The sequence below is a fragment of the Euprymna scolopes genome, chromosome 22, assembly GCF_053919585.1.
Source record: "Euprymna scolopes isolate OS-2025 chromosome 22, ASM5391958v1, whole genome shotgun sequence".
Lineage (NCBI taxonomy): Eukaryota > Metazoa > Mollusca > Cephalopoda > Sepiida > Sepiolidae > Euprymna > Euprymna scolopes.
This window is the reverse complement of record NC_136503.1, coordinates 115,740,359-115,755,664: the sequence shown is the minus strand read 5'-3', so window position 1 is coordinate 115,755,664 and position 15,306 is coordinate 115,740,359. Positions and strand designations below refer to the sequence as shown.

Genomic DNA, 15,306 nt, shown 5'->3' with positions numbered 1-15,306 from the left:
TTATATATAATTATATATATATATATATATATATATATTATATATATATATATTTATATATAATTATATATATATATATATATATATATATATATATATATATATATATATAATTATATATATATATATATAATTATATATATATAATTATATATATATATATATATATAATTATATATATATATTATATATATATATATATATAATTATAATATATAATTATATATATATATAATTATATATATATATAATTATATATATATATATATATATATATATATTTATATATATATATAATAATATATATATATATAATTATATATATATATATATAATTATATATATATATATATAATTATATATATAAGTATATATATATAGTGCATACATATACATATATATATATAATTATATATGTGTGTATATAGTGCAAAAGCATGTAAGACTAGTTTTTGCTGTAAGTATAAAAGTTATTATTATTTATAATTAGAATTATCGAACCTTTTAAGAGTATTTAAGGTTGAGCACTGTCAGGGAAATAAAAACTAAAAGGCAGTCACCTAACATTTATGCAACGTTTACGACTTCCGCTTGTTTGTCTATTGTCTGCACCCAAATTTGGCATTTATAAGTTGTTAATTCCCGTGACAATTGTTTAGTGCCCCAGAGGTAAAAATGGAGCGAAAGGTGGCTTCGAATCTTCCGACCGGTATGAATGCAAAAGTATGAAACAACCAAAAAGCAGAGAAACGGACGAGAGTTCCATAGACGTGCAGTTCTAAGAAAGAAGCTTTGTTCATGGAATCCAAGTTTACGTTAGGGCACAGATAAAGAGCGGGGGGGGGGGATTATTGATAGTTGCTTCAGCTAGACAAATGTTTTTTTGTGAAAGTTTGGCAAGGGGGGGAGCCATAGATTGAAGCTCAGACTAGCACTTGCCATGAAATAACGATAAAGCAGAGGCAGGCTTGCAACGTCTCTTCTGTGGGAAGGAGATTACAGGGAAGAGAAAAGGGCATCCACTTCTAGGCTATGAAATCTATTTTGACATCTGTTAAGGCAGGATAAGGTGCTTCTGACAGGACGTACTTGGCTTTTGTGCAGGTAGAGAATTGCATCAGCGGTGAGATGCCTTCTGGAGCGACCTTGGCAACGGATTTGGTGTACGTGTTCCATTTCAGATCAGAATGAACTTTACAATATTGCTTTACTGAAAAGCATTTCACATTTCTATTGCAGAGTGTTGTTTTTTTTTTTTTCAGAGAGTTTTAATAATTATTTTATAATAAATATTTTTAATATAGTATGGACACAGAGATAGATAAATAAATTATGGGTACAGAAAGGAAGGGGGAAATGGACAAGGAAGAAAGAGAGATGAGAGGGGGGGACTAAGGGAGAGATATGCAAGGACGAAGAGAGAGTAAAATGAAAAGATAGAGGGGGAGGAGGAAACGAAACGAGTTTATTTGTTAAACTGACATTACAACCTTGATCAAATATTAAAACTATTAAGTGCAGACGACATTTTTTTTTTTATTTCCAAACATAAATTTTTTGAAAAAAAAAAAAAATTGAAAGAAAGAAAATTAAATGCCAACATTGAAAAAAAAAATTTGTTTCTTTAAACATTTGGTTTATTTGCTGTCTGCCTTTTGGGGTTTAAAGTTTGGTCTTTAGACGGACGTGGGAGGCAGTCATGTTCTATTTTTTATTTTTATTTTAATGTTGCAAATCGAGAAACAAATTGGATTCAAGCCGGACACAGACACAGGAAGAACACGTTTAAAATAAAATTAAAAATAAGAAGATAAATAAATAAAATAAAAACAACAAAAAAAAACCGTCAACGCTGTTCATGGCATTGAAGGACCTTAAGCGAAAATCACCACTCGACTTTCAACAAGCTTCTATCTTTAAATCGACATATACACACGCATACGGCTTAGAGCAGAAAATATTTGAACGACTGAAGCAGTGAAGCAGACGGGTGTTAAAAATTAACTAACTTACCCCCCCCCACCCACACACACATAAATGACAAAACTCTATATTCCAAGATATTGTCCGTCTTATAGTTTATTTCTTTCGGCATGCTGACATGTTCAATTCTTGACAGCACCTGTTTCATAGCGTAGAAAAAAATCACATAATTATTTTAATTTTTGAATATTTTCCGCACTGACTCATCAGAAGAATAAGAACTCACTAATTTTAAAAGAAAATAAAAAGAATATGGGCATGATTACATAAATCCGAAAAACTCAGAAGAGTAATTGTGTTTTATATTTACGTCATCTTTGATTTTTATGCAGTCATTTACGTTTTATCAGCGTATTATTAATATAATGTTGGTCATATTGTTTTAATCAACACTAAAAATATCGTATATGATACTTTTAAAACTTTATTATTTATAAAAAAAAATATTTATTGTCTGCGATAATGTTAACAATGGTTAAATCTAGAATATGTGTATTTTGGTTTTTATACGAAACTAATTTTTAATTCATAGAATTTATTTACGCTAATTAAGTTATTTCGTATAGTCTAAATATATGTTCGACCTTAACCTAATTATTACACTGAATAAATATTTTTAATATGTATATTTTCTACATATTTTTTTTTCGACACTTGGGCGTAAGGGGTTACTATTTGGGTCCATGCCTAGGAAGGATTAACAAGATGTTAGTTTACGTTACATTTAGTACAGTCAGAGAATCGGGTAGCAGAAAGGGAATTATAAAGTCTAGCTGTTCCAGAGAAGAAACTATTACAGTAGAAATCTTTCTGTCATTTAGGGATCTCAACTGTGAAGAGGTGTGATTTTGTTGCTAAGCGGGTTTGTCGGGGATATGTACGCCAAGGGGGCACAAGTGCAATGAGTTCATCAGAACACATTCCGTTAAAATATTTGTAAAACAGGCACAGAGATGCAACATTGTGGCGATTGGACAGAGGTTGGAGTTTAGTTGACAAAGTAGGGCCTATTGGATTGCAGGCTCATTTTAGTGCCCTATCCAAGAGAGAGAGAGACTAGTGGTAGATGCATTTTCCCAGATGTGGCAACAATACTCCATGCATGGCGAATAGTGGCCTTGTAGAGGTACAGTATACTCACAGGTGTGAGTAGTCTTCTAGCAGGATAGAGGGAACCCACATACTTCGCAGCAGCTTCAAAATGTCCTTAATGTATTTGTTCCAGTTCATATTGCTCGTGAATGTTAGGTCAAGGAGTTTGAAAGAAGAACTCTTGGGTAAGGGCGTTATTTGTCATGGACATCAGTGGTTCGAGAGGCGTCTTGTAATTGTTAAAGGAGAGCAACTTAGTCTTACTAGCATTAAATGTTACCATCCATTTGTAGCCTCGTTCCACAACGGTTTGGAGGTTATTTTCTAACGATTCTTGCCATTAGATTTATGTACATCTATTTTTCGCTAGTGCATGTTATAGAGCATTCTGTCATCAGCAAATGTGCCTATCTTGGACACAATATTATCAGAGAGGCTGTTTATGAATATGAGGAATAATAGTGGTCTAAGAATTGAACTCTGAGGTATTCCTTATTAATATTTTCGTATTTTTTAATCATGCCCAAACGCATTTTATTTCCGTTTATAGTTGCTATTTTTTCTGATGAGTTAAGGGCAAAATAGATTCATTGATTGATATAATAATTATTTTAACTTTATTCCTGCATAGTTTAGAGTTATTGCCTAGTTTCAGTACGTGTGTTGTGAGTAAAATAAAAGCGAATAGCATAGATTCGCTTTTGAATATATGTATTAACGTGTGTGTGTGTGTGTGTGTGTGTGTGTGTGTGTGTGTGTGGCGATGTCTGTGTATGTGTGTGTTGTGTGTGTGTTGCATGTATGTGTGGATGGATGTAGATTGAAAGGCACCGGTCAGTACTTAGTGACCATAGCTAATGTTCTTAATTTACAGACTCCAAGACAAAAAAACTAAATTCTCAAGTACCTTATGCCATAAAAACCAAAAGATAGGTTGGATGGGGGGAAAGGGAAATGAAAAAGATGTTTATTATCTTCAAAGACCTCACTTGTCCTGTCACCGTTTTTATGACTCCCACCCAGGTTACATTCTAACGAAATAGGAAAATGTATTTGGTTGAAATATCACTTTCGACGGCAATTCTTGGCCTGAAGATGTAATCCCCCAACGCGGGTGATTACAGAAACATGTATGCACATATGTAGCCATTAATGTTTGTATAAATAAAATTAATATACCTGCTCTGTTCACTCATTGAGCACTATTTTGGTAGACACATGTTGTTTCATTGGATGTACTTCTAGGAAACTAAACTCTACTGGCTATATATATATATATATATATATATATATATATGTATATATATATATATATAATGAATAAATGACAATGTGAATGAAAGTGGTCCCTCTGTATACATATAATTAATGTAATCCAATGACTCCAGGGTTTTTTAAACCCAACCACGACTTTTAAAAAGAAATGATAAAGAGCACATTAGAGCAATGGTGGGAATATCTCATAACTGAAAAAAAAAATGCTTTTATCATTGCTGACATACTTCAATGTGTCATCATCTAATCCTTGGAGTTGCCCCCCTCCTCTTTTATTGGGTGGAGAAATTTGAAATCTGTCATCATTTTACACATTGCGTTACCTTAGCAACAGGATGAAGTAACTTTTGGGCCTGACGACACATCTCACTTGTTCATTTTCGTTTATAAAGAAAGAAAAGAACAAATAAAAAAAAAGAAAAATTTATTTTTTCAGGAACATTACGAAAAAAGACCCTAAAGTCTGTATTAATTAATTCCATATAACTCAAAGAAAAATTAATTTCTCGAACTACCGATATCATCATTGAATTAAACATTGTTTATTTAATATTTTCACACAAAAAAAACTTATAATTGCAAAAAATATTTCTACTTTTTTTTTTTTTAGATTACATGTTTCACGCAATTTTTATATATAAGATTCTATTATTTTCGTTGCTTGAATGGACGTGAAACATAATCTTTATATAATCTTGAAAAAAAATTTATATACAGAATACAGAAAAATAATTAAATTTAAAAAGGGTAAAAATTATACAAATGTTCGTGATAAGAATGTATGGATGCATGGCTGGGGAAATAAAAGAAAACCAGCACTCCCTACGTCCTTATAATTACCTGACGTCATTTTCAGACAGCCTTTTGACTTTCTGAGATTTTGGGCTTCCATAGAATCCACACATAGACGACTTTGTATTTGTTTAAGTGAAGCTAGAATCTCTCGCTTTTGAGGGCTAATCAAGCTATTATTTGGTACAAAAACGGTGTTTTTTTTTTATTTAATTCAATATCTTATGACTTTACTTTACTAATTACTTTTGAAATAGATCCAGAAAACTAATATTTATCTTTCAAAGGATTTTTACAATGAATTTATATAATCTCAAAATTTAGCTGAATTTGTCAAGCGAATGTTGCCGTGAAAACATTTTTCGTTATAACTTTTTTTTCACGTGTACAAATATTTTTTCCAATTGGAAATTAACTTTAGGTTTTAATCTTTCAAAGACAATCAAAAAGTTGTCGGAAATCAACAAAAAAATTATCAACGCTTTCAACACTATATCTCTTACCTTTCTTCCACCACTATTGCCCGTACCTAACAAAAAAAAAAAAAAAAAAAAAAAAAAGCTACAAACAGTGAAATCTCTAGATACGAAATTAATTGATTCCGGTTTGGCTTTTGGATCTTGAAATTATCGTATCCTGAATGGTGTTTTACACCTAAATTGTCCAATCCGTTCCAAGAGCCAAATAGTACCTAACATAACTGTTAATACCTTCACTTGCTATTTACTTTTTTTTTTTTACTTTTCCTTGACATCCAAATATAAAATTCTATTTAATAATAAAAAAAAAACGACTTAGAGATATGACATAATTGTTTAAATCGTTATTTTAATCATTACTCGTAAGGTCACGACCTTAATCAAATCTGCAGACAGGCATGCACGCAGAAGAAGGATTCAAAGTGAAATGGATTATTTACTTTCTTATAGCTAATTTGCGATTTTTTTTTAGAAAAATAACAAACTTACCCACCCCTTACAAAAAATTCAGAGGGTTTATGATAAAAATTAAAACAGAAAATGATTATTCAATTTATAGTCTTCAAATGTGTTAAAAAATTGTAATGTGCGCAGTAATTTTTCAATTTTTTAAATAATTTTAATTTATAGGGAGGAGATAAGCAGAAAAAAATAAATTCAAGTCCAAAACAAAAAATGTTTTCCAGATAAAAATCAACACGAATATTTACAGAAAACTAAAAATATTTAAATCGAATGAATATATTTAAATCGAGTGAAACACTAATTTCAAAAATATTTTCAACGAATTAGGTGCCTGAAAAATAATCTTTCTGGCACTCATATCTTTCATATCCTGAAAATATTTTCGGATGCAGAAACAAAATTTTTCACATTAAACTGAAAATTTAATAAGCAGAGTCTTTTTTATACCGAGGTTCCACTGCAATTAGAATTATTCAGTCAGTTTTGGAAAACATTGGTCCATGTTCTTAAAAACAAATTTTTTCCTTATTCTTAAAAAGCTGACTACGGATAGGTTAGAATTCAATTTCTAAACTGCTCAACACATGCTGCATCCGGGGATTTTTCTTAAGATTACAGCCGTTTTTATCATTGCCATTGGCTGGAGAGTACCAGCATCAGAAACTAATCACAACCCAACCCCTCACACAATTCTCATAAGCCAAATATCGATTTGATTCTGATCTCACATTTGTTAACACTACATAGCTTATGACATGCTTTGCGCCATAGGATTTCTGCACACCAAGTTTGGTTGTATCCCATGCAGTAGTTTTTGTGTTCAAACAGACATAGACAATTTTGTTATCAATGACTGATGTCTTTTCGAATATGCTAAAAACCTGATGAGACTCACCGTACTGGTTGACGGCCTTCACGTGTGAACTGAAAATTTGCCAGACTAAATAATAATGTTGACAAAAGAGAGAGAGGGCAAAATGTCGAGCTGCACAACCAATTAGAGTTGAGTTCTGAATACGTTCTCTCTCTCTCTCTCTCTCTCTCTCTCTCTCTCTCTCTCTCTCTCTCTCTCTCTCTCTCATTCTTACACACAATCATTGTGGTTTGAGGCTAACGTTTAGAAAATAGAAACATGTGACCATTTAATTGGAATGAAGTGGGGAAGGGAATAAAAAACTAAAGAGGAGAAGATTTAAGTTCGTTATTCCAGGGATATGAGTGGCCAATGACAAAATATCCGGGTTAAATTAAACTTATTTTAACTTCCAGTGCAAATCAAGCCAATGTATACCAAGAAATGTTTAAGATCTGAAAACGTGTAACATATTCATATGTCATACATTCTATCTAATCCCCTCTCTCTTCTGTGTCTCTCCTTTCTCCTCCCTCGTTTCCCACCTCTGTCTTTCCAACCCATCTTTCTCCTCTGCCCATCTAGAGTGAAAAACTAAAACTTAGGAAACCTCCAGAGCATTATTAAAATCACCCATATACAGTTTCTTGAAACAATAAATAAAATCTAGAATGAAGTTTGTTTACCGAGAGACGAGTCTGCATTTTCCTCCTAACTTAGTACATACAACATCTATATATATATATATAAAAGGCAAAATGCGTGTTTGTGTGTGTGTGTGTGTGTGTGTGTGTGTGTGTGTGTGTGTGTGTGTGTGTGTGCACTTTTTGTGTATGTTCGGCAAAGGCTTTTGGAGAGGGGGGGCGCTTGGCATGCTCACTCATTTTTAAAACTTTTTATATACTGTCTAAATCATAATATATACGAGTTACGAACGAAGGTCACGTCTATCTTTAATTTGTTCGACTTTTACTTTTGCTATTTTCGATATTTCTTTTTCAATCGCTGCGTCTTTGTTTCGCTTTTCAGTATAAACTGAATCCGAATCAGCAGTTCCCTGGCACTTGTGGCAGGGACGTCCAGAAAAGCAATACAGTTTGATCAATGTGGGGAAAGCTCTTATATCAGACAATTGCTATTCATTGGGACACTCCCCTTTTTATAGGGAGCTGGTTTCCCCCTCCTCAACATCTTGGGAAAACAGACAGCCAAAGTTGGAGAAAGAAAACAAAAACAAAAAAACAGCCTTGCAGCGAAAGTTGACTGCAGGATATGTTTGACTTCATTATCATTAAAATTGCGCATTTAAGTTAAATTAAATCACATATCTGTTACTCTGACGTGGTGGGTTACATGTCAGAATTTTTTTTCCACCTTTGCCTCAGGGTTCCAGGTTCGATCCTACCTACCTACCAAAACTTTTTTTTTTTTACCACACGGGCGACGCCGGGCATTTTTTTTGTTGTTGTTGTTTTTACGATTTTTTAAAGAAGTTTAACATCATTTTTTTTGTTGTTGTGACCCCCCCCCCCCAACGCAAGGCACTCCCGCTAGTACATCATAAGGTTGAAAACCTCTGAAGAAACCTGACCCAGTTGATCCTCAAAGAATGACATACTTTTTATTAAATTTAGATATTATTCATCTAAGGCATCGTCATTCAAGAATATGCCAACTTTGTGAGTGCTTGTTTTGTTGCTTTTGAGTTTTAACTGGACATACATACACAGGCAAGTTTCCTTTATGCATTCATATTATTTGGATTTTCATCTTCAGTGTTTGCAGAATTCGGTTGATGTAACTTCAAACCTTCTTCAGGTGTATCATGTTGAATTTAGAAACTTTTCTGTCCTCAATAACCTGTGGCATGGTAGGTAATGTACTTGGTAAAATTCAGTTGTAAGTTACACTTTTCTGGAAGTTGAAGGTTTAATCCTCAGTGCAAGTTACACTCAAAATACAACTGAAAATTACTTAGAACTTCTACTAGTTATGGCCAACGAAATGAAAGCATGCTATTCCATGGATTAAATAAAGAGTTGTGTTCAAAATCCTGTGCAAATTCTAGACTTTGGCAAAATAAGTTGAAGAAGGTCGACCAAAATGTTTTGCAAATAAAAAGGCTTCCTTCAGTCTTGACAGATTATGGATACCCACTGTAAGGGTGCCTGCATGTGAAATTTTTGTGGCAAGAGTTGCGCAATCTCCAACCACATCTCTCCTGAGTCGATATTGTTGAATACCAGTGGCACGTGGAGGTTCATGACAACTGGAAATAAGTACGAGATAAGCGGAAAGCACATACGGCTCCTAGAATTCCCAAATGGTCACCCATCCGGTACTAGCCAGGCTCAACATTGCTTAACCGGTGATCTGATGGGAACCGGTGTGTCAACGCGATTATGCCGTATACATAATAACACTCAAGATAAAAACAGTCGGGTTTGAATAATTCAAATAATACAAATAGATTTTCATTATTTACATATTTTGGGCAGCTATACTCTCTGACCTTCTTAATGTCAGACGAGTTACTTCTCTTGACTGAATTTACAGGAAGCTGAGACTATTTAAGGCATACATGCTCACTTCTTAAGGGATGAAGTATTAGGCTGGTGCAAAAATATCTTTTTTTGCACCAACCTAATAAATGGAGGTTGTGGAAAACATTAGCATAAACGTATTTATGCTGTATAAGAACCGTGCTATTGTCAAAATTTTCTGGGTTGTTTACATAAGATGACAAAAAGTACCAAAACACTGAGCCAATGAAATCGCAGTAGACAATGTCAATGAAGAAAACATTTGTTATCATTCTTTTATTATTACACAAAAATAAAACATACTATTTATATTGATTCATAGTCATAAAATGAAAAAATTATATAAAAACTTGAAAAAAAAATTTTGTTTGCTATCAGTTGTTTATTATTTTAAAAAAAATAAATATTTATTTATGAAATTTACCTTAAAATGAGTTTTTTTTTATTTACATTTTAATTTTCTTAGTTTCATAAAAATTATTAAAAAATTATTCACTTTATTTTATTTTTTTTGTTTTGTAATGAATTTTTGAATAGAATTAATTTCATAACAGAAATAATATATTTTTTTAAATTGGCCAGCATTTGTGAAAAAAAAATTGTTTGTTGTCTTCTGGAGTTTTACATAAATTGCCCGGAAAATTCCAATAGCACTGCTCTTCTTCTGCATAAGTGCCAGCATAAATAACTCAAAGGTGTTGATATGCCATAACAGGGAGAAATGAAATCTTTCTAAAGAATTTCTTTTTATATTTTTTCCAGACTTATGCTACAGAACTGTTTTTGGAAGAGCGTTCGGAGATCTCAGAAGAATTTATTCGGACACAAGTCAAGAAAGCGGGAGGCGCAAATTATGGAGATGGCACTGGATATGGAGCTTAACCTCTTTGGTGCTTTCTTTCTTTTATTTTGAAAAAAAATATATATATATAGAAAAGAAAAAATGTCTTCCCTTTTTTTCCAGAAAAGAAACATTTTTTTTAAAGAATTTTTTGGAGGAGAAAGTAAGAACCGGTTTTAAGATTTTAGAATGACAAAAGAAAAGAAATTTTTGAGGAAAAAAAAATGAATGAGACAAGAAAAAATATAAATAAAAGAAAGAAAGAGAGGGGAGGAGGAGGAAGAAGAAGAAGAAAGAAAAAAGAAAGAAGACAAAGGAGGAGGAGAAAGGAAGGAGAAATCACAGTTAGTGATCAACATCCAATATTGGTAACATATAGGCGAACACATACGACACCCCCCTCTCTTATCAATCTGCTAAAACTGTTACAATTTAATTTAAAAAAAAAAATGGATTATTATATCACTGAAACATGAAATCCTCAGTATATTGAAAAACAAACTGCTCATTTTTTAAAGGGGATGTGGTAAGTTAGTTAAGTAATTCTTAGTGAATATGAAAGACTCCATATATTAACCATAAAAACAGCTGTTTTTTAAATAATCCCACAGTTGCTTTAAAATAATGTATATATAGTAGAAAGTATAGACCCAAATACAACTATTTGTATGCCTTATTTGCATAGCTATTTTTTAAACAGTTTATAATAAATCAATGTAATTTTCTTATCCTATTTTCGTATGTATATGCAATGTTTTTTTTTCCAGATTAATTGACATGATTTAATAAAAACAAGGATAAAAACTATTTTTTTAATTCCAGTAGATTTATATTAAAGATATGTAATGTAAGTTATAAATAAATAAGTTTGAAATTCCATACAAATTCTCACATTCAATATAAAGATTCCTTAGTTAAACAAGATGGACCTGAAGAAGCTCGGATGTTATATCAGTTGAAACATTGTGAGAATAACATTCAAGATGAGAACAGTAGTCAGAACAATCCAAATTATCTATCCTTATCTAAAAATTAGGAAACATATATTTGTTTTATAACCTGAAAATAGCATGCGTTATATAAAAAAAAACTTTTGTTTTTAATCAGTAAAAATTTTATTAATAGCATGCTTTATATAACAAATGATAAAAAAAAATCAGTAGAAAAAGTTTTAGGGGTGAAAGGAGAGAAGCATTGTCTATGTCCGTCAACCTATAAACCAATCATTTATTTCTCAATAGATCCTGTTTCCAGATCAACGCATCTTTCTGGTCACCGTCATTCCTCAGAAAGATCCCATTTACAACCCCCCGCCCCCGTCTCAGCCAGGGACCATTCTTCAACATGGCTGAAGCGTCTCGTGCCATTTCTTTGATTCATGGAAATAAATTTTATTATTGATAAATTCTTGATGTTTGGGTTTTCTTTTCAATTTTAGTGATGAATGTACTTTTTCCTCATGTTTTTTTTTTAATAGAAATCGCTTCAGACAAAGCATGAAGCCACTTGATGTAAGGAGCTAACAAGTACGAAAGATGATTACTGCAAGACAGAGGATGCCTATTGATCTTTGTTTTGAAAAGATCAAGAGGAGGAAAACAGTCAGCAGGAAAAGAGTTCCACAAGCTTGCAATTCTTGAACTGGAATAAAACGCAGTATTACAATGAGTAATTAAAACAGCAACTTGATGAAGACCACTAGACCAATTGCTAGATAAAAACATGGTTAAAAGTTAAATTAGTTATTATCGATCTACGTATCTGTTTACCTGTCTATTTATCTATCCAGTGATTGGGAGTCATTTATTGTTTAGCTAAAGATGTTTACATCAATTAGTTAAGTTTAATAAACAAAATAACTTTCAACAGTTGCATATGTGATAGAGGTCACACGTTAGGAAACGTGTGCTTTTGATACTGACGTAACGGAACTGACAGGTCAAGAGGTCTCAGACGATTAGATTGAGGTGTTTGAGTTTGGTCATCAAAGTGAACAGACGTATTCAAAGCCGGGAAGCGGGGCAGAAAAGAACAAGCATGTAGACACGTAAGCAGACTCCTTGTGAAGACCACTGAGACAGCTGAAATAAATTTATATCTTAAAAATATAAAGTGTTGTTCTGTGGTTTCACAAAAGAAGAAAGAACAGGTGTCTCAATCGGTTATGGTGTAGGTCGTTGCATGTGCATCACAGAGCCCAGCAGTGAAGGCAGAAGAACTCCTGAATAAAGAAAAGGTATGAATCATATATTCATCTCCTTATAAAATATGACACCTTTATGCAAATACGAATTGTAATATATCCCCGTGTGATAACTCATGGCTGTACTATACAACCTGACTCAATTTACACGTTTATACCATCCTCCCCTCGCTATACCACATTTACGTTTATTCGGTGCCGTTTGGAGAGCAATATATAATTTTCTCCTATATACAAGTCAAACGAGTTAGCACAAAAGAAGTAGATAAGATTATTTAGATTATCAATCTTATTTTTTAGATTATTTAGATTATCAATCTTATTTTTTATTTCCAACAAATTCTGCAATGACAATCAAAAAAAGGAAAAGAAAAAAATGAAAATTAATCATCAAAAAATATTTTTAGAAGAAAATAGCATAGCTTGTACATATTGCATAAAGTACAGTTATAAAAGCTATGACCATGCATAGCAGTACCTATTTACAATGCCTCCCCACGGGGCAGAGTTAGACACCAGGGTCGTTTTTAACGTGGAGAAAAGGTACAAAAATAAAAATTGTCTCAGTCGTGAAGGATTTCTCCTCCACTGAAAGAGAACGAGAAATGGAAGTGCTGCATCTGAAGGACAGATGGTATTTATTTGCTCCCCCACCGAGCAAATTAGGCACAAGGCCGATTTTTAATGTGAGGAGTGAAGGGAGGGGGAAGGGAAAAAGGGGACCAGCTCCCGAGAGGTGGGAAATGGGAGCTGGTTAAAGGTCAGGCATGTGGGGTTGCCCCCACATCTGGTCTTTGCTAGTCATAGCTTGCAGCATCTGCCGGAACAGATGGTATTTATTTGCTCCCCCACCGAGCAAATTAGGCACAAGGCCGATTTTTAATGTGAGGAGTGAAGGGGAAATGGGGACCAACTCCCCGGGGAGTAGGGGAGTTGGATAGTGACAATTGGTATGAAAGGTTGCCCCTACATTGACCAAGGTCTTATATGTGGGGTCGCCCCCACATATGGTCTTTGCTTGCAGTATCTGCCGGAACAGATGGTATTTATTTGCTCCCCCACCGAGCAAATTAGGCACAAGGCCGATTTTTAATGTGAGGAGTGAAGGGAGGGGGAAGGGAAAAAGGGGACTAGCTCCCGAGAGGTGGGAAATGGGAGCTGGTTAAAGGTCAGGCATGTGGGGTTGCCCCCACATCTGGTCTTTGCTAGTCATAGCTAGTCCTAGCTAGTCATAGCTTGCAGTATCTGCCGGAACAGATGGTATTTATTTGCTCCCCCACCGAGCAAATTAGGCACAAGGCCGATTTTTAATGTGAGGAGTGAAGGGAGGGGGAAGGGAAAAAGGGGATCAGCTCCCGAGAGGTGGGAAATGGGAGCTGGTTAAAGGTCAGGTATGTGGGGTTGCCCCCACATCTGGTCTTTGCTTGCAGTATCTGCCGGAACAGATGGTATTTATTTGCTCCCCCACCGAGCAAATTAGGCACAAGGCCGATTTTTAATGTGAGGAGTGAAGGGAGGGGGAAGGGAAAAAGGGGACCAGCTCCCGAGAGGTGGGAAATGGGAGCTGGTTAAAGGTCAGGCATGTGGGGTTGGCCCCACATCTGGTCTTTGCTAGTCATAGCTAGTCATAGCTTGCAGTATCTGCCGGAACAGATGGTATTTATTTGCTCCCCCACTGAGCAAATTAGGCACAAGGCCGTTTTTAATGTGAGGTAAAAACCAGCTCCCCTAAAAGGGGTCACTCTGGTTACCAAAATAATAATTGTCCCAGTATAGAGGGTTTCCCCTCCATTGACTGGTACAAATTATCTTAAGTGCAGTATCTGCCGGAACAGATGGTATTTATTTGCTCCCCCACCGAGCAAATTAGGCACAAGGCCGATTTTTAATGTGAGGAGTGAAGGGGAATTGGGGACCAACTCCCCGGGGAGTAGGGGAGTTGGATAATGACAATTGGTATGAAGGGTTGCCCCTACATTGACCAAGGTCTTATATGTGAGGTTGCCCACACATATGGTCTTTGCTTGCAGTATCTGCCGGAACAGATGGTATTTATTTGCTCCCCCACTGAGCAAATTAGGCACAAGGCCGTTTTTAATGTGAGGTAAAAACCAGCTCCCCTAAAAGGGGTCACTCTGGTTACCAAAAATAATAATTGTCCCAGTATAGAGGGTTTCCCCTCCATTGACTGGTACAAATTATCTTAAGTGCAGTATCTGCCGGAACAGATGGTATTTATTTGCTCCCCCACCGAGCAAATTAGGCACAAGGCCGATTTTTAATGTGAGGAGTGAAGGGGAATTGGGGACCAACTCCCCGGGGAGTAGGGGAGTTGGATAATGACAATTGGTATGAAGGGTTGCCCCTACATTGACCAAGGTCTTATATGTGAGGTTGCCCACACATATGGTCTTTGCTTGCAGTATCTGCCGGAACAGATGGTGTTTATTTGCTCCCCCACTGAGCAAATTAGGCACAAGGCCGTTTTTAATGTGAGGTAAAAACCAGCTCCCCTAAAAGGGGTCACTCTGGTTACCAAAAATAATAATTGTCCCAGTATAGAGGGCCTCCCCTCCATTGACTGGTACAAACCATCTTAAGTGCAGTATCTGCCGGAACAGATACTACACTTTGATCTTGTCCAGTAGCTAAGTAGAAAATATAAACACACAAATAATAGAAGGCTCTAAAGTGTGAAAGTGTGTTACTTGCAACATATATATGTTTTTATAAAATTTTGCATGTACAGCATTCACTGATAAACTAACTAATAAATCATT

At 34.5% G+C, this 15,306-nt stretch overlaps 1 protein-coding gene and 1 pseudogene across 1 annotated transcript in view; one reads left to right on the top strand and one right to left on the bottom strand.

Annotated features, from left to right (window-relative positions):
• LOC145243680 (coactosin-like protein) overlaps window positions 1-11,728 on the top strand; it is a 121,090-nt gene extending 109,362 nt beyond the window's left edge. The window contains exon 4 of the mRNA XM_080106735.1: window positions 10,245-11,728. Coding sequence (XP_079962861.1) covers window positions 10,245-10,364 — 120 coding nt within the window. The 3' untranslated portion in view covers window positions 10,365-11,728. The remainder of the gene's footprint in view (window positions 1-10,244) is intronic.
• On the bottom strand, window positions 9,238-9,352 carry LOC145244022 (5S ribosomal RNA; annotated as a pseudogene).
• Window positions 11,729-15,306: the final 3,578 nt, after the last annotated feature.